We start from the raw sequence: 24486 nt of genomic DNA, 5'->3' as shown, positions 1-24486 counted from the left end.
AACTTTGCCAAGAAATGTGCAATTAATTTGACACAGCTATCAACATGATATAAATATTGTACACAGAAGAAATACAACTTTGAGTCAGGATTGTTAGACTTCAACAACAATGTTGTTGCTCCTTTCTAGTCCAAGGACCACACAAGGCACTTTTACTATGAACTGCACTAAACTAGCCTTGGCAGAACTTGGACATGCTTAAGGAAGCTGTTACGCGGCCATATTCTGGTTTAACTACTCACTTTTCAATACTCAGGGCCCTCTAAACACCATATACACTGGAAACATTTATGGACTAAAGAATAGATTCAAGACTGTAAAAGTACTGTGATTATGTTTTGGTGTTGAAATTTCATTGAAGCAGTTCTGTAGTCACAACATTCAAGGGTGAATTGAGACCTCAACCTTTGGCATCAGCCCACCACATCATGCTTTGCTAAAGGAGTGGTTTCCAACAGCTGCTGGAAACAGGAGTCTTGGCTGAAACATGACACAGATTTTTCATCTGGGGAAATTCTTCCTTTCTTACACTTGCTGACATCACAGGCGTTTTGACTGATTAACTGATTATTAGGTCACTGCAATCACACACGTGGCTCAGACAGATGCCTGTTAAAAGATTAAATAAGCGGCGTGCTTGACTTCACGTGTCAAAGAGCTTGATCTCCAGGGTAGCTGAGAGGATGGAGATGAGACCAAAGGCCAGAGGAGAGGTCTGCAAATACTTCTGGGTCAACACCCGGCTTTTAGTCCGCTGTGTCCACCCCACCCCCACTCATGCCATACATAGACTGAGTTGTGAGGCCGTGATTGGCTGGAGGACTTGAGGATGATGGTGTGACTCAGTCATGTGTTGCCTTTCTTTTGACTTATTTAGAGAGTTTGTTAATTGGTTAAAGATTTCCCAGTTTTGCTCTTTTCACATTGCGGTAAATGTCACGTGAAAGTAGGTTTTATGCAGTTTTACTCTCTCAGTGTGGAACTTGCATCCACTACAACCACAGTGCTCGTGAACATACTAATTTACTTCACATGTACATTCACTTCCCTTCATATTACAGGTTGTGTAGATTCTCTACAATCTGTGACCATAAACCTAATGAACCTTTGCTGCAGTATCTTTTGAGCTCTTGTGTTTTTGTGAAATTCTGTGGCTTTCAACACTGGTCTCAAGACTGCAATCCAATCATTACTTCATCAGTTTTAAACGAGGCAGGCGTCTCTAAGGTATTGCAAATCGCATTGCTGTTTTAGTGAAATCAAACCAGCACCGATAGCAGCGTTTCTACCGGCTGGTTCGTCAGACCTCCCACACCAGACGCCCGTCTGATTTCCAAATGTAACTTTTGCATTGACAAAGTGCCTGCAGATGTTAGTGTATGACCTGCAGCTCACCAAGGAGCCTCTTTGCACACCATCATGAGATATTCAGTTACTCCTGCGCGATCAATCTTGAGGTCTCCTCCCAGATGGACGTGACTGTGAAACCTCCCGGTGAAGGCAGGAAGGAAGAATTCTTCGTAGTCATATTACGAAGACACTTTTTTTTTAAAGTACAAAGGCTTTTCTCCCCACCAGTCTATGTATCCTGTGGATTTCACATTTCAATTCACTATTGGGCAAATAAAGCCTGTAGGGCAAGTGGAAACAAGACATAAGAGATGCTCCTCCACATCGACAGGAGCCAGTTGAGGTGGTTTGAGCATCTGGTTAGGAGGACTCCTGGATGCTTCCCTTGGGAGGTGCATGTCCAACCGGGGGAAGTTCCCAAGGCCGGTCCAGGACAAGCTGGAGATATTATATTTCCCGGCTGTCCTGGGAACGTACTTCTGAATGAACTGGAAGAGGCGGCCGGGGAGAGGGAGTTCTGGACCTCTCTGCTCAGGCTGCTCCCCCAACAACCCAAACCAAGGGAAACAGATGTTAATGGGTTAATGGATCAATGCTACATCATAATACAATATTTGTATTATACTTAAACTGAATAACAAACTGTAGCTCATACTGCACCAACATTCATTGCACAAGGATTCCCAAAATGAATGGATGTGCAGTTCACTCTTTCTCACCCTTACTAGTCTGAAATGTATTTAAAAATAAATAAAGAACAGCTTTGCATCACAAAGTCAATTTTCATAAATGATAAATGCATAAAGCTATAGCCTTTCAAAATAACTTCATGCCAGCGAAATCAAACTTTTGTAGGCAATTTAAAAATCAATTATGACCTTGTTAATTTGATGTACTAAGTGTGATATGAAGTCCATGAAACAGGTTTTATCATTATCGCAGGACGCAGAATGGGAGTCATAAGTTACTTGAACTGTTTTTGCTGAATAGGGATCGAAGATGACAAGAACTAAAAGACGCTTTCTAAAAGTAAGCCGATAGTCCTTTCAACACAATATTTTAACATAAAACAAGGTATTTTGTGTTGCTTTAATATTCCATCCCTGAACGTCACAATTGTGGGTTATTGAATACTTGTACTTTCACCTTTTAAGATGTCTCCATAGCTCAGGTAAATGAAAAGTAGAGATGAACCGACCTCTTGTTGAACCAGTTATCTTTTGTTGTCGGCAAACACACTTGTGACTTCCGCATCTGCATCGTTATGTGTTTGACTACAGTGAAGACAACATATATTAAACTGTATGTGCACAAGTGTGACTTTAGACTCCTGTGTTTATTTTTTTTGTAGTCCTTCCCCGTATGATGTCCCATACTGACGGCTTTTGTGCTGCGAAGCATCTAAACCTCCTCTCCCAAAGCCTCAGACCCAGTCAGGTACGGTACTGATGTAAACTCAGTAAGCTCACAAAATCACACCTTTTCACTTTGCCGTTCTTTCTTCTTCTTTATTCATTTTGTCATGACCCTGAAAATGTACTTCTCCAAGAGTTTATTAATAAACAAATAGCTCATTTAATAGAGGAACTTTACCCATGATTAATCTGTCACTCATGGCCTAAATTGTGATGCTGTTCATTCATGGAATTGTTTTTATTGTGTCGGTTTTGTTATCGCCAGGATGATGTTATTTTTATAAAGACAGAACAGTGTGTAAGCCGTGAATTGCCTATTTGGCAGGCGACCTTGACTGTGTGGTATGATTATTAAAACATGTTTCATAACATCTGCCGCATGTATTAAGCTAATGTCCCTCTAGGGTACCCGGCTAATCGTTAACCTTTGATCAAATTGCCGGTCGCCCCAAAGTCTATTGTGAACGTTGAATGTGTTGGGACATTGCAATGGATCCATTTTTAACAACATGCTTGCTAGCGGAGCTCATTTCCACTGTTGGGGGCAAGAAATGACCCAAACAGATGTTTTTCCCCGAGGATTGTCCAAACGGTGTTCCTGTTGCGACATGTCCTCATTCCCACTGGGACACAGGTTCTAAAACTGTGTCAGGGTTTACCTTTATGCCTTCTGGCTTTTATTGTTCTGTGATCTGCAGAGCTTTCACATTTTTTCACCAGCAAGATAAGGACACGTTATTCCTCACATATACAAAGAAATTCAAGTTCTCATGTGACTGAAGCGATGAAAATCTAGCCCCCATGTGTCCTTCCTTCCTGATGCACTTCCGTTCTGATCCACAGGAGGCGCCAGCGAGCCGTTCCAGGAGGACGGTGGACGAGTCGAAGACCAGCTGTCTGCTTCACCTCCATGCAGACCACCTGTACTACAAAAAGTTCAAGACTGTTGAAGCTGTTGTGGCACAGGTGACTAGTTGGAAAACCAAATATTTTACAAATTTTCAGTTGTTAAATGTTGATGGGACAGAAATATTCAGAAGGTTAAAGCATCAGTCCGGAGTTAAAACTATTCGGTCTGTTATCAGTTCATGGGCTCTGCTTTCATAGAAATTAATCAGTCCTCAGATATTAATTTCAAAATAGGCAAACATTAGAAACAGAGGACATGAACTCTCCTTGCATGTTTGCGTGACATCTATCAACTTGTGTGCAGTTATAATAAGGCGGAGGCGAGTGGAAGTAGATTTCTGTACAAACACTGTTGATTACTGTATATACTTTGTGTGAACTGAGAAGCTTATAATTACTTCAGGTTTTCTGTGGAAACGTTATCGACACTAAAACTTAAGCAGATTGACATTTTGTCAGTCTTAGGGGTAAGACTTAGGGGTAGGGATAGGGTTAGTCTTGTCAGAAACTTGAAAAACAGTATACTCTGAATTAGGTCCATTTGGCTGCAAACACAATTTCCATCCTCTATCAAAACTGCTTTGTTTGGCTTTGTTTCGGCCTCTAATAAAAGTTTACACACCTTACCATCTGATGATAGTCGTAGGGCTGATTCGACACAAAACCCTTTTCACATTTGGGATTTTTTGACCCTTCCCTTTTCTTTCTTTAGCTGAAAATAGAGCTCATAAAAGTGAACAAGTTCTGATTCTTTGTCCCACAAACAGAAGTGTCACCACCCTAAAGTTGAGACACAGGACACTTATTTCGGAGAACACAGTGTTCATGAGCACTTCTCATGCAACCACCTTCGCCCTCCAAGTAGCATCAGATCAGAGCTGAAGTCTTCCAACTGCCTGTCCCAGATTTCAGTCCTCTGGATTTTGGATAAGCTGTATTCCAACAAAATCTCTCTTGACTATGGTCATAAAATGGTCAAAAATCATCTCTATGACAATGAGACTGAAATTTGTTTGGCATTGTGTAAGTTAAATTGAAAAATATCAAAATATAGCATTTGGCACCTCATCTGCAGCCCAAAACAGAGGCAACCCCAGGTTGAGGTAGTTCAGGGAGTCAATTTTGAGTAACATTTTGTGTTCATTTTTACCCTGACTGAATGACTGAATTGTTCCAATTGTTCCATATGATTCATGGGTCTTAATAACAAGTATCAATTCAGCCCTGCACATCACGTCCTCTGACGTCTCTGACCGATCAACCACCGTTAAAATCCCACCTCCTCCACAGTCTCCACCTGGAGCCTCCAATTATGAAATGGAGGTTAAACAATGCTCATTACCCACAATATATATTTTTTAGCATTTTTATCAATTAAGCCTTTGAAGTTTTCATTACGTGAGTTAACTGACTTGAAAACTGAATATAAAGCAGTTTAATAAAGACTTTCCCAGTACGATCAAATATCCTCCTGGTGCTAAATCCCACGCTGCTTTTCCTCTAGTGACCAAAGTTTAATAATAGATAACTGTTTTGTAGCTTTATTTAATGCTGACCCATCCAGCAGACAAAATATAAAACCACACTGTCTCACTTCTCTGGAAATGACTGATGAGCCAGATGCTGCGAACACACAACTGTTAAGGCACTGCACATGACAGGAGCCACACGTGAATGCAGGTACATGACCGTGCAAGGCTCTCAGGTGTCAGGTGTAAAGGTCTGGAACTGAGCTGCTCGTCCTCATGATTAAACTTGTGTCCTGTGCTTTCAGCATAAAACAACTAAAACTAAAACACAATGCTGAGTGCAAGATGGATCTTAAATATGTTGTGGATGAATAGATGGTTGCGCTTAACAGAGGCTAAGACAACACAACCTGTTCTGGACATTTTGAGACTTGTTTCTAAAAGTCAGATGAAGCTTATTAATCAATCTTTTCTAATCATTTCTGCCGCAATCTTCTTTTTTTCATGACAAACTTCATTTTTAGGAAAAAAGTACTCAGGTCATAGGAAAAATATATCTTTGCTTTCAGGTCCAGTGTTAAAAATGATGCATTTTGTCCATTTGTCTCTTTGTTGAACAGCTGGATAGTGGTGCACTGAAATAAAAGTTAAAAAAAACCTGTTTCACTTAGAGAAGGTGAAGCCTTCCTGTCTGGACAGAAGTTCATTATTGGAGTTACAAGCCGTGAGATAGAGGACTCCAATATTTAATTTTCCAATTTGTCTAAATTAAAACCAACAAAAGCTTTTATTTTTCCTTCCACATTTGATTCAACACTATGAGATCACAGATGTTTAATCTGATTTAATTATTTACCATTTATGATCTCAGCATCTGACTCAGTCAGCCTTTTTCTCTTTTGTGTGTTTTCCCATGTTAATAATCTTTTTTTTATTAAATCTCAATGGTCAAAGCAAGGTCATTTAATGAGTAAGTCAGTTCGTCCTCAGCTGGTTATATACGACCACACCATGAATATCCCAGACCTTCCTCACGCTATGCGTCCTCTCGTCACCTTCTCCAGTCCTTCTCAAATACTTTCCACCTTAAAGCACACACTTGTTGCTGTTGGTTCAGTGCCAGACTTTTGTTTCGCCGGATGAGAACGTATACAGTAAGGGAGGCCATGATGCGATCATTGTGTATAAATAAATATAACGCCTTTGTAAGTCTGGACTGGCCTAGTTTCAGTGTCTCCGGTTCTCAAGATGTCAATATTAGAATTTATTGACATTTTCCAGCCGGTTCCCTGGTGTGCTCATCTCCTGCTATAGAGACACACCTCCACATGTGACTGGTCTGCACGTGTCTCCCTGAAAGTGACGCAAATCGTGACACTCAAAACACTTAAAGACTGGTGCAGTCTTTTTCTGGCAGCATCACAGTTTGGTCAAATTAATTTGCCTGGAGCACCACAGAGGGGAACATTTAAGAAGGTTATTTTCCATTTACCAGCTTTATTGTATTTATAAAAGTTTAACAAGTTATAAGCTAGAACCTTACCGAATAATTGGGGGACAGGTCTAAAAAGAAGAAGAAAAAAAGCTGAGAAGTTTATAAATTATGAAAGTTACAACATTCCTATCCGGGAAAAAAAGTAATGACAGGTGATGATTTCAGGATTGAGTGTAGGAGCCTCCACAGGCCATGTGGGTCATAGCTGACTACTTTGTTATAAACTAAAAGGTTTTTTTCCATCTTGCTCGTCTGACTTAATCCTGAATAAAGAAAATTGAAATCCCTCAACTTACCACTAGGGGTTGACTCTAAAAGAGAGTGAATCTCCATTGATGTGCTTTACAGCAGAAAGAAACAAATGTATAGCCTTGTTCAAAGAGTCATGTTTGTTTTTTTTATAGTTAGACCATACTTTTTTTTACAGTTTACTTTACGGAGAAAAAAGTTTATTTGTATAGTTGTTATCTTTACTAAAAGGGTAAAATTGAGCAAAGAAGCCTGAAGCAGCTATTTTTGCTGCCGGTTGGCTGCTGGTCAGGGGAAACCACAGGACGCAAACTGAACTGCATCTAACTCATCGGCTTCTACCTCTTAAAGTAGCCGAGTCCTTCAGTTGAGCGACGTTCCACTTGGACCATTTCTGAATCCCTATAAGATTAGCATTTTAACTACTATTTGAACCACTAGCCACCTATTGCTTGCTCACCTGATCCGCCTACAAACCGCTGGTTCTGAACAACCAGCCCTTGTTTCGGGGGTCATTTTGGTACCAGAATCTGAAATGAGGCTGAATGGAGTTACTGTAATCATAGTAACTGTTAGTTAAGACTACTTATCTTTATAGAGTAGAGCTAACCCAGCCAACCAAGCGTCACTTATTGACAATATGGTACCATGTAGTCAAAATCCCTCCAGAAACAATCGCTGGGTTTGGTCCAGTTCTTTTCATAGAGTTTATGTTGAATTGATCTGAAAAGATTCAAGGAGTTTGGGGAAAACTTAGTGATTAAAGCCCAAGGACAAAAACCATTCTGGATGCAAATGACCTCTGAGTCATCAGGAAGCACTGAATGAGAAATGATCACGTCTCTGTGATCATCAGAAGCATATGGATTTGGGAAGGGTTTTGGAAAACCACTGTCCCTCAACATTCCACCCCCGTATCCAGAAATGTAATCTGAATCTGCATTTCACAAGGGGGAAGACATATCAACTGTGCAGAAATGCAACATAGACACTATGCATTAGTCCCTCTCAGATATACGGAAAGATGATGAACACATGTGTTGTAGTCAGACAAGGCCACATTTCAGTTTGCTTTTGATAAGAATGGGTGTTAGGTTCCACATGCCAAGGATGACAACAACCTTCCAGGTTGATATCAGCAACAGGTGCAAATGCCAGGAGGATATATGTGGACATCAGTGCCCATGCCATGGATAATATCAATATTATTTCCTATATTAATGCAGAGTCTTATAATGTAATTTGTGGAGACACACATTTACTTCGTACTAGCCTGGCGAGGTCATTGTATAATTCTGTACAGCCATCCTCTAAAAACTCTGTTCTCTCATTCTTTCTCAGGTTGCCTCTTACATGCGGGCTGTGAACGACATCTACGACAAGGTTGACTTTGATGGAATCAAACTGATCAACTTCAAAGTCAAATCTCTCAGCGTAAGCTCTTTGTACATTCAAACAGGTCCCACACAGACAGTAAACCACCCTTTTACAATTACAGTCAGTTTTTTAAAGTAAAAGCATATCCTTCTTCTAAATGGAAAAAGGTTTTGATTGACATTCATGGTCAGGGAATCAGTCTTGGAAAAAGTCCTCAGAGCTGCTAATAGGCATATATAAGCAGTGATTGATTCCTGTGTCAAGAGAGTTTGGTTAGCCTGACTGTCTCCTTCCAGGTGGCAACCAAAGAAGATAAAAACGATCCTCTTTATCCTCTGTACATTGGGCCTGAGAAGCTCTTGAGTCTGTTCTCCGAGAGCCACTGGGGCAACTACTGCCTGTCATACGTGCTCACTAACAGAGACTACAGCGGGGTGCTGGGACTCGCCTGGGAAGGCAAGTCTGGTGAGTCACAGAAATAACACACAAGACAGTCAGTTGTTTTGCATGTCACCCCTCTGAGTATGATCTAAATTGTGGACTCCTAAATCTTGAATGTGGAGGTTGATACCCTGATACCCTGTCGATATAGTAGCAATTCCTATTCCAGTGAGCATTTCAGGTAAAAGACATAATGTTTTCAGCTGATTGGGACTTTAAAGGATTTCTGAAGACCGTTAGAGTTTTGCTCCACTAAATAACCCTGCTTTGAAATCAGTGTCTATAAGCTGTCTGTTTAGACCTCAATATGATGATCGCTGAGCTGTTTGATGGCCTCAAATTTAGCATGAGGATAACTTTGTAGTTCTGCTGATCTACCGTGATACCCTGCACCTTTTCTAAAGCAAAGCAATTTTTTACATCTTCTCCTTTAGTAGGGGTTGCTACAATGGATCTTTTTTTTTTGTATTATGTTGGATGTCCCTCGGACATAACCCTAACCCTAAACCATTTATCCAGACTTGGGAGCGGTGCTATTAGTGGCGATGTGGGCAGTGTGGGGTTTCCTCTGGGGAAAGTGTTTTAAGAAGAACAAAGTTTTAAACACTGAACTCATCTTCACCTCCACACTCCTTTTTGTATTTCATAAAACAAACAACGTTTCCATGGTGATTAGACGGAGAGGGACAGACAGACAGAGATGGAGGCGAACTGTCCCCTGATGGAATCTGAGTATTTTGCTTCTCTTCTACACTTTCTACCTGTGCAAGCTCTGTTTTTCTGCAGTCATGTCTCTAAAGACAAAGTGCACTGGAAACAAATCTTTAGGCGATGGTCTTGGAGCTTTAGGCCTGACAATTCAGGGAAGGATTGTAGTCACACAGTAGGGCAAATCATGAAGAAAATTATTGCAATATTGTTCTAATTTTCAAATGCTTTAGTTTTCTGTTCATTAGAACCTAATAGTTTTAATCACAAACTGAAACAGAGACAGCAGCAGATCAAAAAATTGGAAGGTCCAATTAATGAAGTAATGTGAATGCCAGGTGTAGCCATAGAAAAAAACAGGTTTTATGTTTAAAAAAAAAAAATCAATGGGCATATTCTAACAATGGATACTTGATTATTGGTAATACTGCCTAATGGTAATGTGGCCTCATTTGACTTTCTGAATGCCCGGGGTGCTTCTCTGCATCCCAAGAGTTTAACTTGATTAAACTCCCTGCAGGAGGCTCCCATCACTCCTACACACAGTCAGACCCATATCAGTAACAGTTAACGGACCATTACATGAAGCAGAAATCCGGGATTATGGAGAAACAGCTTAAATCGTTGCACTGATCATACTAATGAAAAAAAAAAAGAAAAAGAAATCTCTGGATGTGAAGTAACACAAGCATTAGCCGGGAAGAATCTTCATACCAAAGTGTCAGAACTTGGACAAGTGTGAACTACAGCGCACACTGCAAAAAAAAAAAAAAACAGCAAAGCCTTATTTTCGCTGGATCAAATAATGTTTTGCCACACAAAGATGCAGGAAGAATACTGCTCCTTCTTCAAGCCGTGTGTGAATCTGACAAACTAAAAAATGAGATGAGAGAACTCAGTTAATGCTTCTCTGTGATTTGCACATAAAGCTGCTCCACCTTTGCTGCTACTACCATCTCATCACGTTATGACTGTATTCCATACCCATATTTAAACTATTTTTTTTAATATTTATTTACAAAACCAACTTTCCCAGATGTCCCTGAATTGGTTGAGAGTTCAATGACCCACGCAGATTGAGCAAGAGCATGATACCATCTGAATCCTCCTCGTGACTCTGATTCTGTGTGCATAGTTTTGCTGCATGAGAGGAAGTTGTGGGGATGGTTGAGTTTGGAGGTTCTTCCTGTTTGTTTCAATTACATTGTCTCGCACACAGCTTTCGATTGGTTAATCTCGGGGGCGTGAAGGCAGACCACCACAGTGACATGTGATCAGGGTGCAGTGAACCTTTGGTACGCACACCCCTCCTAGATGTCTTACAGGGGATTGGTGCCAGCATTCCACTGCATCGTTTCCATGGCAACATCTCACATGAGGGACATGCGCACACAAAGACACACACACACATACACACACACACACACACATATATATGATGTGGATTCAAAGTGAGTGGATAACATTTGACCTCTGAAAACAGATACACTCAAACTCTGTATCTCTGTGGACTTTTTTATTAGTGGTCTTGGGTAATAGTTTGTCACTAACTGCGTTACCTTAAACTCAAAGACCCTCATTGCAGCAACAGCTACAGCATGAAGCACCATGCACATACATGTAGACACTTACAACCCCCATCCACCATGGCCAAACTCCTCCTCTAACCCCTCCAAGTTGTGTGTTAATACATCAGCCCAGGGTGGGGGGTTGGGACTCAAAGGTCTTGCTCTGCACAATCCTTCAAACCCAGTGACATTTCATCTTCTTTTGAAACTAATTGGCAACAGTAATTTTCCACATACTATATCAGATATTGAGAAATTGCACTGCATTTACAGAAAGTACATGCTAAGAGTAAAGATAAAGCACATGCAGACATATCTTCATCAGTTCAAGAAAACTTAAATCAAACACGACCAAATCCAGAAACACTAGAAGATGGGCGGTACCCATTTTTACTAATATGAGAGTTCAACAATAATCATTTGAAGCACAGAGAACAAATTATATTTGAAACATAGATTCTGCAGTAAGCGAATAGCAGCCAGATGGTTTGCTACTCCTGGGAAGATTTCCTTTGAGCGACTGACCCATCCACCTCACACGCTACATCCCAAAGTACAATGCAGCACAACAGCACAGTTTAGTGAACATGTGACTTGCATTCATGCAGTATTACAGCTAACTGCTGTAGTTACAGTTTTAACACTGTAATACTATGTACTAACAACAACTACCGGAGTAGCATGCAGTGCATGCTATTTATTACATTGTAACCATTGCATGTGCAGTAAGAATTAAAAAAAAAAAAGCTTATATCCCATCGTCCAATGATGTAAGACACCAGTTGATCACATAGACTGTAAATACAATGGATGAAGTATCAGTCACATGATCCACAGGTTTTTGAAGAGCTGTTCTGAAGCCTTTTTTTTTCACGTTTTGCACACAACCACATTACCTTAGAAACCGACTTGATAACGCCTACCATGTGTCAATTAAAGTTAGCAGTGGCTACCAGCTCCCTCAGCCAATCCCTGGCAAAATAGCTGCATTAGTTGCCGCCTGACATTTACAGCAAAATATTCCATTTCAGATGTTGTCCCAGTGGAAAATTAATCAATTACCACTGCGTTTAGACAATGCTGGGTTAGCACACACTGCCTGTTACTTTGGTAAGTTTGGTAGCTTGATGATTACAGATGAGGAAGTGATAACGGCTAGCCATTGGCTGACCCAAATGTCAATCAAAAGGCTATGCCTTATATTAGAAATAGATTTAATATACATTCCCTTGATGTGGTACAAAAAACAGTATGTTCACTTCTGCTGTAAATAATAATAATATATATTATATTATTCACATTAACTGTACTAAATATTGCATTCACAATTGTCATTGCTAACATTAACTTGCAGTGAAAACGGCCAGTCCAGCGTTTGAAAAAGTTCTGTCACGTTTGAATGAATAAGATCCAAATACATAAGACTGGAGAAGCAGGATTAACCAACAAAAGTCTTTATATTTTATTCAAAAGTGCTGCTATATGCCAGAATAACCAAAAACTTTGTTCACAGACGTCAAACAATGCTGAGTACTTAGCAAAAGGGATGACAACTAGACTGGCTAGGCTCTCTGTCAATCACAAGCTTTTACCCCTAATTATACATACATTTGTATATTGTTTAATATAATTATGCCTGATGTGGTTAAAAAATAACCAACAAAAAAACAATCACAACCTTACAGATGTCATGGATGTGAAATCTAGCTCTTGAGAGGAGAAATGTTTTTTGAACCAGGCTGTAAATATGTTTATTTCTGCCTCAAAGTGGAATATTTGAACATGGAGAATGACTCACTCTTAGATCCAGCCCCTAGTGGTCCGTTGAGGAACTGTGATATGTCCTATGGGGAAATTGCAGCAGAGAAGAAGAAAGGAAGTCACAAAATAGGGAAATTGTTCTCTAAATCAAACTGGAAATGAAGCTGAGTACAAAACAGGAGTCCATCAACAAACTTAACACAAATAAACCTCAAATAAGCCTTGACAAAAAAAGAGAGGTGAAAAAGACTTAAATAAGCCCAAGATCACCCCCCCCAAAAAAAAAGTAACAATACCTTATTGTCAAACTTTATTCTAACAATTTATGGTTTAAATAATATCAGTTGTTCTGACACTAGAGAGATCAGAGACACACACCAAATAAGACCCAGGTTGAGTAAGAATTATTCCTATGATGCATTCCAGACAGATTAAGCCTTTTGTTTCCATCTCTGAGAAGGTCAAATTTGCCTAACAATACGTGAATAAATCCCATTTAAAACTGTGATGAAATGAACTGAGCAGACAAAGAGGGCTGTGATAGAAAGCCACTGGAAGCAGTTACATTATTTAGAATACTTTTGGCTGACTGCCAAAGAAACTCTGGGAACTACTGTTTTTATTACCTACCAAAGTGCTCGCTGTGTCTGTTTTTGTAGTTAAAGGTCTTACATGGACACTCCGACTTCCCTGATATGTGTGCAAGGACAGACTGCCTCGTTACCAATTGTTTGTTCATATGAAACCATCTGTGTGCTGCGTAAGAATGCCTCCACGTGAGCGTGTCTATATGTTTACGTAGAGTATGATGGTGATACTGCGTGTGTGAGGGAACTTTTCCCAGAGTCAGTGTGTACATGTATGTACTCTGTAAGAGTTTGCATGTTCCCCTCTGATAACATGCATAAATTACAAGTGATCAAGAACTGTTTGTGGCTCCTTGCTGTGCTTTAGGGAGTTAGGGGGTCTGTGAATATCCTGCACGTGTCGAAGACAAGAAAGAGGAGTGGACAAAAATCCTGTTGCTTCCAAAAACCACAGCACACGCCTCCAAAACACTCTTTCTAGGAATCTCAACTCTGTGAATAGTCCACCATAGGGATGTGTTTTGGGCCAAAAGCATGAATCATTTGAAAAATACATCAATAATTCTTGATAAAACGTAACCAAGGGAGTCTTCCATGGAAATATGACTGTGAGGGTGTAATTTTACCTTATTTCCCCTTTGTGTGTCCTCTAAATCTTTAAATTCTTGGCAGACTTGCAGTCCGAAATACCAAGAGATAAAATACTGCCATGTCATTGCCAGTGTCCTTTACATGATACATGATTGCTCTTTCTCTCTACAGTACCCTCCTTGTCACTAGAACAGAGATAGGAAGCATGCTTGTTGTTTTTCAACTTCTCGTTGTCCCTGACAGTCCCAGGACGCGGTTACTGTATAGCAAAAATATGCCGGTAGGAGATCCAGATGCCCTCGACTGGTTCCCACAGCTTTCAATCACACCTGGTGAACTCAGTTTTCCCAGAAGCAAGCCTTGAATATTTCCAACAGACCCCACCCCAAATGGTGCTGAACACCACATTATGTAAGAGGTGTTACATATAGTCACGTGGATCTAGCTGAGACCACTAACCTTAAAAAGGGAACGTTCTTGTCACGGTTTGTTTCGGTTCCGGTTTTATTTTGAAACCTGTGTCTTTGTGTTTCAGTTTTGTCTTAATTTCCCTGGTTCCCATCTGCCCTGATTGTCTGCACCTGTGTCTCGTCAACCCTTCTGTGTATATCTGGTCTTGTCTTTCCCTTGCTCCCGGCTGGTCCGTACTGTTCCCACCCTCCGTGTCCTGTTAAGGTTTTGGGGATTTTTCTCTAGTCTTTTGTTTAACGCTGCTTTTGGTTTTGTTTGATTAATAAATCACCCTTTTTGGAACTCCTGCCTCCTGCTCTCCTGCATTTGGGTCCTATCAACAACAACAACATTATTCAATTTTTTTTAAATATTCTTGAGGCATATAAACTGAGTACTAACTTTGTTGATGAACTTGTATAATACACCTGTGTAAGTGTGCTTCTGGCTGGCCAAGATGATGAAGATGTCACATCCCATACATCTGTGGGACTCTGGCCAGCTGTTTTTACAGTAATAGCAAGAAGGACTTTCAGGTCAATTATGTTGGAAAGGTGCAGTGAGCAATGGAGGCCACACACAGCTCTGTAGGATTAAGTGTGAAGCTTAAGGTCAAAAGGTTGAGCGGACAACCTGCTCACTGTATCATCTACATGCATATTTGAGATGTCAGCTTGATTGGAAATAGAAACTTGAGCCTACCTTATTTTTTCTTCTCTTTTCTGTCCTTGTCCTTGATTTTTCAATAGGACATCAGTCAAAAGCGAATTTCATGTGTTTTCTTCTCATCGTCTCTACTTCAGGTAACTGGGGAGGAGTATGTTCACAGTACACCACCCTCCGAAATGGCCAAATGTCCACACTCAACACGGGCCTGGTGACAATTCAGAATTACGGACAGTACCTGCACCCTCGACAAGTCCAGCTGACCCTGGCGCACGAGCTGGGCCACAGCCTGGGATCTCCGGTCAGTCGGCCTGCAAACCACTTGTCATCCACCGCTCTCTGATACTCGCAAATCTACTATTCCTCCGTAATTTCCAGTCATAAAAACATTAATACATCCACACGACAACTTTGACATGTAAATAGCAGTTTATTATCAAAATGATTAGAAATGTAATGGTCTTGCCAAACCAAATGTGTTTGGTGATGTGGTAGAGGCAAGGTTCACCTTTGTGCAACAAAAGGACCAATTGAGGTCATAGGATTACACATAAAATATGTGGGTTGTGTACTGCATGATGATTAAACTTGTTCATCCCTTTGATTCAGAAAATAGACTTGACATTTCCACCACACTAGGATTAATTGTAAGTGGAGGATTCACCTCGCGTAGCTTCTGAGATTTGGCCTTTGTTGATTGACCTGTTGTATTGCGACCCCTGCAACGGCGTTGCTAGATACTCCCCGATAAGCTAACAGGATGAACCGTCATGCCAATCACTTACAGTAATTTTCTGTTTATTTTTATTTGCAAACCCTAACTGTTTTCCTTCCACTATTAACAACAACATGATGCAGCTCGTGCTCTTTCAACTGTCTCCTAACACAACCTTTCCCGATGCCTGAAAGGCCTTCCGGATGACTCCAGTTTTTATCTTTCTGCTTGCCGCTAATCATATTTCTGCAGATGAAGAGTCTTCAAAAGTTTGCCAATTCAGTTTAGTTCTGCTATGTGAGTTCCTGCAGGAGTTTTACTGGATGAGCTACTGAAAGCTTGCCTTACTTGACGGTCATATCTCATTGATCCAGATCAATGACAGCAGGTTTCATCAGTGCTTTGAAACAGGGTGGAGAAAGTGAGGGGTGGGCTGTGATGTGGAGTCAACTCTGATATTTGATGTTTGGTCCACTTGAAATACAGCAAAATCACTGTCTGCACCTGCTGTTCTTCTACATGTACAACAGTTTAGCAGTTAAGAGGTTGTCTATTTATCTAAAGGTCTCATGACATCATTGTACGTGCGATTTAGCAGATACAGAGGAACGGCACATGCGCTGATTTGTGTAACTGACTTCATTTGAATGATGAGTGTTTGCTTCGTTGATGCGAGAAGCACCGATTATGGGTCCTAAAATCAGAGTAGGTGACGTTTCTCAAACTTTCTAAACTTTGCAACAGGTTGAATAGAAAAGAGTCCCAGAAGTTATCTTGGCACAAGCAATGAACAACTTTATAAATTTGATATGTGTGATTTTAAAGAGAGGTAATATCAAATCTACGATGCTTCTAACAGTTGTCTATTTTGTTTTAAATATATAAGCACTGATTCACTTTTATGGAAGCAGAGGCCATAAACTCTCCTTCTTTTGCATTTATTATTAGAATTGTTGATTTGTGCAGACTTTTGACAAGATGGTAGCGACTAGATAGAGGTGCCTGAACAAAAAGTCTCTTTTACACACTTTTTGTACACATACAACACTAAAATTTACACCTGTTTCTCTGCGGGGACCCTATCCCTACACCCTACATCGCCCAAGTGGAATGACATTTTTCACATTCGCCAGAGGCTTAAAATAATAATAACAATCTTTATTTATCAGTATATGTCTCATGAAACACACTGAAATTTGGTTTTCTCTGGTTTTAACCCATCACTAGTTACACGAGGAGCAGTGGGCTGCCATTTGTCCAGTGCCAGGGGAGAAGTTGGGGGGGTTAAGGGTCTTGACTAAACCCATCTCTGTAACCACTAGGCTACCACTCCGCTCCAGGCTAGAGATAGTAAATTATTCTGCTATCGCTACATTGTGATGAGATGCAGATACTCTGTTCTCACTCAAAACTGCTTCAGTTCATGTCGTTAACAAAGTTTGCACTCCAAACAATAGACCTAGTGTTGTTTTAACCCCAGTGTGTCGCTCCTGTTGAAACTGTATAAAGGTACGTTTTTTTGTAGGACAGTCTTTACAGCAGCTACAGGTGTTCAAGGTGTAAACAGGAGGTGCATGAAATTCTCAGCTTGGAGAGCACAATGCTGATCAGAGTCCATGCAGCCTTTTTTTAACTCTCCCCAAGTGTTTTCTAACAGTTTTACGCTGGCTATAAAGTCTGTGGCAAGGAAAACTGAGTTTCCACAGAACAGCTGTGGAAAGAGCACTTGACAGTAAGTAGAATCATAAATCCAAGTGGCTAAGAAAGCACAAGAGAGAGCAGTGATTTCCATCTTTTTTATATCTATCACGCCAATTAAGATGCGATTTAGAAATGCCCACATGAAAGCTTGTTCCCTCAGCACGAGCTCATGTTCGTTTTAAATCTCTGCACCAAAGGCCCTGACATTTGGAGAAGAGTTTTACCAAATGATACACAAAAGCAGCAGGAGAAGCTTTCTGTTGTGTCCTTGGTGTCCCACAAGTGGAGCATAACATTCCTGTGGGTTTTTCAGGGACATCAAATTCCACTGGATTATATTTGATTGCTTAGAATATGTGTTTACTGTTTGTAAACTCCACAAAGATTGTTTTGAAAATGTCACAAGGTCACTCCATGTCAAGCTGAAGGATTCCTTTTAACGATCAGCAATAAAGGGAGTAAATTCCCTCACATGTGTAATTCGTTTTCTCCCGCTGTTTCTGTCAACAGCTGAGTGATGATGTATAAATTCACAATAAAACGAGTACTGTTGTACTTGTACTGTTTCAGCACGATGAGGGCTCTAACTGTGGGAACCTGGGCTCTTCTGGAGGTAAAGGTCGGTACCTGATGTTTCCTCACGCCACGGATGAGGTGCGTGAAAACAGCGACAAATTCTCCCCCTGCAGCATCAAACACATCAGCAAGATCTTGAAGCTCAAGAAGGATGACTGCTTCGTGGGTGAGAGACCAACATCAGACAGTGTTTCCTGCTGCGTTTACATTGTGCATTAGTCACAGTAAATCAGGACTACGACTGTGGGTCGGTGGGGTGATGTATCGTGTTTGTCTGCGTGTTTTGTTTGCTTTCGTCAGTCAGCGATCAGCCCATCTGTGGAAACCAGATTGTGGAGGATGGTGAGGAATGTGACGTCGGCCACAACGACACAGATCTCTGCTGCTACAGCGCTAAGGAGCCTGTAGGGGTCCAGTGTCGCCTGAAGCCTGGCAAAGTCTGCAGGTAGTAAACGCCTGTCAACAGAGCACAGAGCATTGAAGTGTGGGTGCAGGCTAGGAATGGGCGATATTTTACCGTTCACGATATACCGTCAAAAATATTCCCCACGGTAAGAATTTGTCATCTCGCGGTAAAAATGATAAATTCCCGTTGATGACGTTTTTGTGTAAAGTCGGATTTATGGAAGGAAGGAAGGAAGGAAGGAAGGAAGGAAGGAAGGAAGGAAGGAAGGAAGGAAGGAAGGAAGGAAGGAAGGAAGGAAGGAAGGAAGGAAGGAAGGAAGGAAGGAAGGAAGGAAGGAAGGAAGGAAGGAAGGAAGGAAGGAAGGAAGGAAGGAAGGAAGGAAGGAAGGAAGGAAAGAACGAACGATAAATTCCCATTGATGTTATGTTATGAATCTTTATTTCGGCTTGTACAGAACAAGATGAAAAGGAAGAAAAAAAAACATTTCTTTTGCCGAAAAGGTGTAGGCTGAAGCCGTAGCTTATAGTGCCTACCCTTTTTTCTTTTGATCAGCAAAAATATGAGACATTAGCTTTTACTCAGTGAAAACAAACAATACATAAAGAAGAAAAAAAAAATAAGTAAGACAAAATATAAAATTGACATTTCACATCCTAGAATGTTTTTGATAGTATACTTTATAATTATAGTGTTTTATATTTTTTTACAATATTTTCTTTAAATAATTTCTTAAACTTGACGATAGAGCGACACATTTTTAGGTTGTTATTACAACTATTCCAAATTTCTCTTGCCTTAATTGATGTACATCTCTTTTTAATATTAGTTCTTGCTGTCGTCATCTCAAACATGAGTTTCCCCCTCAGGTCATAGCATAGCATAGCATAGCATAGCATGACATTTAGTAGTATTTAGTATTCTTTTAGAGCAGTGTTTTGGGGCTCCAAAGACTGAATGTGGTGATAGATTTATAGTTACAAAGGTGGAGTTGAATTGGTATTTTTTTTTATCGTTATCGGGATCAATGCCAGAAATTATTGTGATAATTTTTTAGTCCATACCGCCCATCCCTAGTGCAGGCTTTAAAAACTGTTCAGACCTGCTCATACACATAGATGAGCATGACTTCTATCTAAAATATTTGCTTTCACATTTTGCGTGTCAGGTTTGCCTTCGTCCTGTTTATGCATGCCTTCCATGGGCATTTGTCAGTCCGACTGTATGTTTATAAGCGTTGTTTATTTTGTCCCCCACTTGCTCATCCACCAGCCCGAGCCAGGGCCTGTGTTGCAGTCAGGACTGCACGTTCAAGCCAGCAAGTCAGATGTGTGATGAGGAGACAGACTGTCAGGAAGCAAGCACGTGTTCAGGCATCTCCCCGCTCTGCCCCGAGCCAGATCCCAAAGAAAACCTCACCATCTGCAGTCAGGGCACGCGAGTCTGCCTGAACGGGGTGAGGGGAAAACATCCGCCGCAGCACACTGTGACTCAACTAAGTTTGCCAACGAGGCAAGCTTTGCAAGTGTGCAGCAGTTCTGCAACACTGGTCTGAAAGAGGGTGAAGCTGCCTTGTAGAAGCAGCTGCTGATGACACATGGTCACCGGTGTTCGCAGTAATCACATAACCACCGCAGGTTTGAGTTCTTAAAAGATGTCCCGGCCATTTTGAACAAAATAAGAAAAGTGAAATAAAAGAAACACACAAAATGTTCTCATTTGTTGGCATTGTTACCTTTAAAGCAGCAGGAGATTAAGCAACAATAGCAGCATGACACAATAAAAAAACTTCCAGTAGCAGGAACAACAAACAGCCCCACAGGATTATATCACCTCAAACATGTCTTATTGTAAAGACACCAGGCTTTTCCTTAACAGCTTCATTTAAATAATTTCCCAAAGAGCTTTATTTTAGTTTCTCCCCTCTCATACACTTGTTTATGTGGAATTTTTTTCTTTTTTTTTTAAACAAAAGTGGTGCCCCCCTTGGGTTATGTCCAAGCTTGACTTGCGGTGTCCAAGTATATGATAGATGATGCAATCAGGCTGAAATCCCTTCTCTAGGTCATTATTGATCATTGATTTGGAAAGAATCATATTCAGTATGTTACATAACCTTCGCACTAAACTACGTGAATATGATTTGTTTTTCTACGCTGCGTTGACCTGCATGTGTAGTCCACGGCATGTCAGCGCAGATTGACATCAAACATGGTACGAAAGAGACCTGACCTCTGTACACAAAGTACACCCACTATTGCTGCATTGGGAGCACTTTTTTTCTTTTTTTTTTATCTCAGATGCAGCTCTCTGAGGGGGTAAAACCTAAAAACACACCATTTGTGTTACTTAAAAAGACACATGCTGGAACATGTGATTAGAAGCAGGTTGTAAATTATTTCTGACATATAGCTAGAGTGAATTCAGAATACTCTGGACTTAATCAGATGATTCACTGAGCAGATTTATTTGTAAATAACGGATCATTACAACACAGAATTACTGCGGAACTATCTGCGAAACACCAGCAATGTTAGACTCCAAGAGAATTCATCTTGACCACTTCCCTCTGGCGTTGAATACTTCGTGTTGTGCTCTGGAGAGGAGGGAAATGCGTTGCAGCTGTTGATGTTGCTTCATCATATGTTTTTGATATATTATTGTCCAGATGTGATAAGGGTGCTAACATCTGATAAACTGATGCCCGAAAACAGAAATATGATACCTGGAAGACACTTTTGGAGGTATGGATGTGAGAACAATGTTGGGTTATAATTCAAGACAGAAGATGCAGAACTGAAGGCGTTTGGTTCTTTCATTATGTTTGCTTTGTAGAATGAAATAAACAAAAAGCAGCAAAAGAGGTTTCCCTGTCATAATAAACAAGTCCAGTCCTTCAAAACTTAAAAAAAATGAATAAATAAAAACCCATATGTGATCAGTATGTGTGACTAATTTGAGATTTGGCTAAAGATTACATTTTTTTTCAACTGTTCTCCATCAAACTCTTGAATAAACAGATTTATTTTATCGGACACTAAAAAGGAAATAAATAAGTTCTAACGTTTCCTAACCAGATCAGGAACTGGTGGTGTTTAAATTACATTGAATTGACTGTGATTTAAATATTAACACCTATTATCTTCTGATTAACATGTTTGAACCAGATTTCATCTGAGAACCAGCTACCTACCGATTTAATCCGATCAATAATCTTTCCTGTCTCGTCTTATTCTCCTATTACCGGTCTTAACTGCCGTCTCGATGGTTGCAGGTCTGTGCCGAGTCTGCGTGTGTGAAGCACCGTCTGCAGCAGTGCGACTGTCCGGGAGACTCCATGAAGGAGAAGTGCCACATGTGCTGCCAGGAGCCTGGTAACCGCTAGCACATGTGTCCTGTACTCCTGAGGAATGTGTTTACACTCCGTGTCCCAGAAAGCAGTGTGTCTCGATTCGTACGGGGGTCTCATGTTGTTTGTTTGCATTAGAAAAGATTAATAATCTCTCACTGCGTTTGATCCCTGCTTTTTTCAAACCCTACAATGTGGTTTCCAGACCTCACAATTCACTTTCCCGAGAGGCCGGTCACCATGTGATACCATGTGTGTAAAGGTTAGGGGTGTAACAATATATCGTGCCACGAAATTTCGCGATACAAAAATGTCACGAGAGGTGACAAAGTGTATCGCGATATTGGGTTATTAATATTAATCCATTGTGTTGACTAGTAACGCGCATCCGACCGCGACCGTGACTGCGCGGACCAAAATCTTACTCCGCTCAGAAGAAACTAGTCCCATTTTGAGCTCTGAACTTTTACTTATGTAAGGCTGGTGTAGAGTTAAGCCTTACCTTATTAAATAAAACCTTTTTCGGGTTGTGAGTAGGATAAACACGCGGGCAACTTCTGCTTGAGTTCCAGTGTACTTTAATGTCCCTCAACAGCGTAGGATTTCAGAACATCAACACAGCAGCTAGTGCTGTATCACTCCGCCCAATCTAAAACATACTAACAACTACAGATAAACTGACTAGTGTCATTATAGTCCCTGATTTACAGAATATAAAGAATATATTTATAAAATAATGAACCCTGAATTACCAAAATAACCTTCTTAACAAAAATAAATCTCCTCTTACACTTATAAGGTGAGCATGAATCAATCTTTGTTATCATGTAAAATTGTATGTATTTATTTACTTTTATTTATTTATTTAATTTTAGTTGTTACATTTCTGGAAAAGAAAAAAGTCAAATCACTGAACATGCATAATGCAAACCTGACATTTACTTTTAGTTTAGTTTGTGGAAAATGGTTGGCCTGGCTTTCTCTTTAAAACTTAAACAGTTATAAAGCATTACAAACTGTAACAATAGGGCAGTATTGTTTTGTATTTTGTGTCTTTCAAATAAAAGACAATTTTTTCCAGTCATATGTTCTTCATTCAAGGTTGTTAAAAAAATACTGCTATAATATCGTATCGTATCGTTATCGTGACCTCAATATCGTGTGTCGTACCGTATCGTGAGATTAGTGTATCGTTACACCCCTAGTAAAGGTTGACTGCAAACGGTAAAAAGAATGGTCTAATTTGTGTGTATGTGTTGTAGATAAGCCTGAGACGTGTGCCAGCACCACCTCCTCTGTGCTGTCTCGTCACTTCCAAAGGAAGGCCCTGCCCCTGGTCGGTGGCGCTCCGTGCGCTGGGAATAGAGGATACTGCGACAAGTTCCACGTTTGTCGCATCCTGGATGCAGACGGCCCCATCGCCAGACTGAAGAACTCCTTCCTCAATTTGGATGATTTTGATGACATGGGCGAATGGATGAAGGTGAATAAATGAATAAAACGTATGTGGCTCACATAAATGAAATTTGAAGCTTGGATGACTTTAAAATATATTCTGAGTTTAAAGGCAGGGGAAGGGGTTTCTGGGTGGTGTTTGAAACCAATCATCCTCCATCAGAACCAACACTGCTGTTGGATTGTTGATTGTTTGCAGGATGAGTAACATCTGCTTATTGTATGGAGGCCAGACAGGATTTCTGCTGTAGAATTAGAGATGCACATCTTCAGATGACATCTTAATAACATATTCATTCTGTTAATCTATTGACTGTTATTAAGAGGAAAACAACCAGTTTAATTTGTCATTGGTCAGTCTAAAAACTGGGCTGGATCCACTCGCAGAGACGGAATTGATAGAACCCGTGAGTTTCAAAAAACAAGATCTTCTTTATTACAGCCATAAACAAAAAGTGCCGCACTGAAGCAGTGTAACAAAAACATGCATGAAAAAGTAACAACAGAAAATCACTACAATACAGGAGAGAAAGACTGGTTAATATAAAACTCTGCTAATGCAGGCAACAGAGAACTGAAAGGTAATCAAAATACAACAAATGTTAACAAGAAGGTATAGTAAGTACCCTGGGAGAGACTGATGAACACTAGCTCAGACCGAACATGCAGGATTATCTGGTGCTGAACAGATGAAACACAGGTGGTGTTTTAACACTCCCTGAAGACGAGCTGCAGGTGTGGGAATCAAGCCACATCCACCATCTTCAGGGACACAACAAACAAAGTGAAAAGGAAAGGCTAACAACCCAAAAACAGAACCTAACCACTATCATCCTTATGAAACCGCGTTCTGTAAACAATCATTTCCAGAGTGGAAAGATTTGAAGACTGCGTTTACGTGGCTCCGCTCTTACCACCTCTCTGCGACTGACGTGCGTCATACACGTGCCCAATGTTTTACCGCCTGTTTGCCCTGGTTTCAAATGATGTAAATACACATTTGTATCAAGTGTATGACACTTGTACGGCTCTTGGAACATTTAGCAGTATTTCGGGGTACTCATTAGATGGGATCAGAGTACACCGTTTTGGTTTGTTTGTATCCAGCAGTGAAAACCCGCGAAAGCAGCTGGACTGGCACCGACACCAGCCAGAGCAGCACACCTTTTCTCCCAGCAGCTTCGCCACAAACCCATCTTCATTGTTTTTCTCTCACATAGAGTGCAGAGTTGCTTTCTTGGAGCCACATGT

At 40.6% G+C, this 24486-nt stretch overlaps 1 protein-coding gene across 2 annotated transcripts in view; it reads left to right on the top strand.

The window, feature by feature from the left end:
* The window catches only part of si:ch1073-396h14.1 (disintegrin and metalloproteinase domain-containing protein 10), a 37896-nt gene that overhangs the window by 10176 nt on the left and 3234 nt on the right, over positions 1-24486 (top strand). For both annotated transcript variants that reach the window (XM_061738200.1, XM_061738199.1), the window contains exons 5-14: positions 2702-2787; positions 3609-3731; positions 8229-8321; positions 8561-8729; positions 15174-15337; positions 18023-18194; positions 18329-18473; positions 19704-19887; positions 21706-21805; positions 23043-23263. In XM_061738200.1, the coding sequence (XP_061594184.1) occupies positions 2702-2787; positions 3609-3731; positions 8229-8321; positions 8561-8729; positions 15174-15337; positions 18023-18194; positions 18329-18473; positions 19704-19887; positions 21706-21805; positions 23043-23263 (1457 nt within the window). The remainder of the gene's footprint in view (positions 1-2701; positions 2788-3608; positions 3732-8228; positions 8322-8560; positions 8730-15173; positions 15338-18022; positions 18195-18328; positions 18474-19703; positions 19888-21705; positions 21806-23042; positions 23264-24486) is intronic.

The sequence above is a fragment of the Cololabis saira genome, chromosome 13 (genome assembly GCF_033807715.1).
Source record: "Cololabis saira isolate AMF1-May2022 chromosome 13, fColSai1.1, whole genome shotgun sequence".
NCBI classification, from domain to species: Eukaryota; Metazoa; Chordata; class Actinopteri; order Beloniformes; family Belonidae; genus Cololabis; species Cololabis saira.
This window is presented reverse-complemented; position numbering and strand designations above follow the sequence as displayed.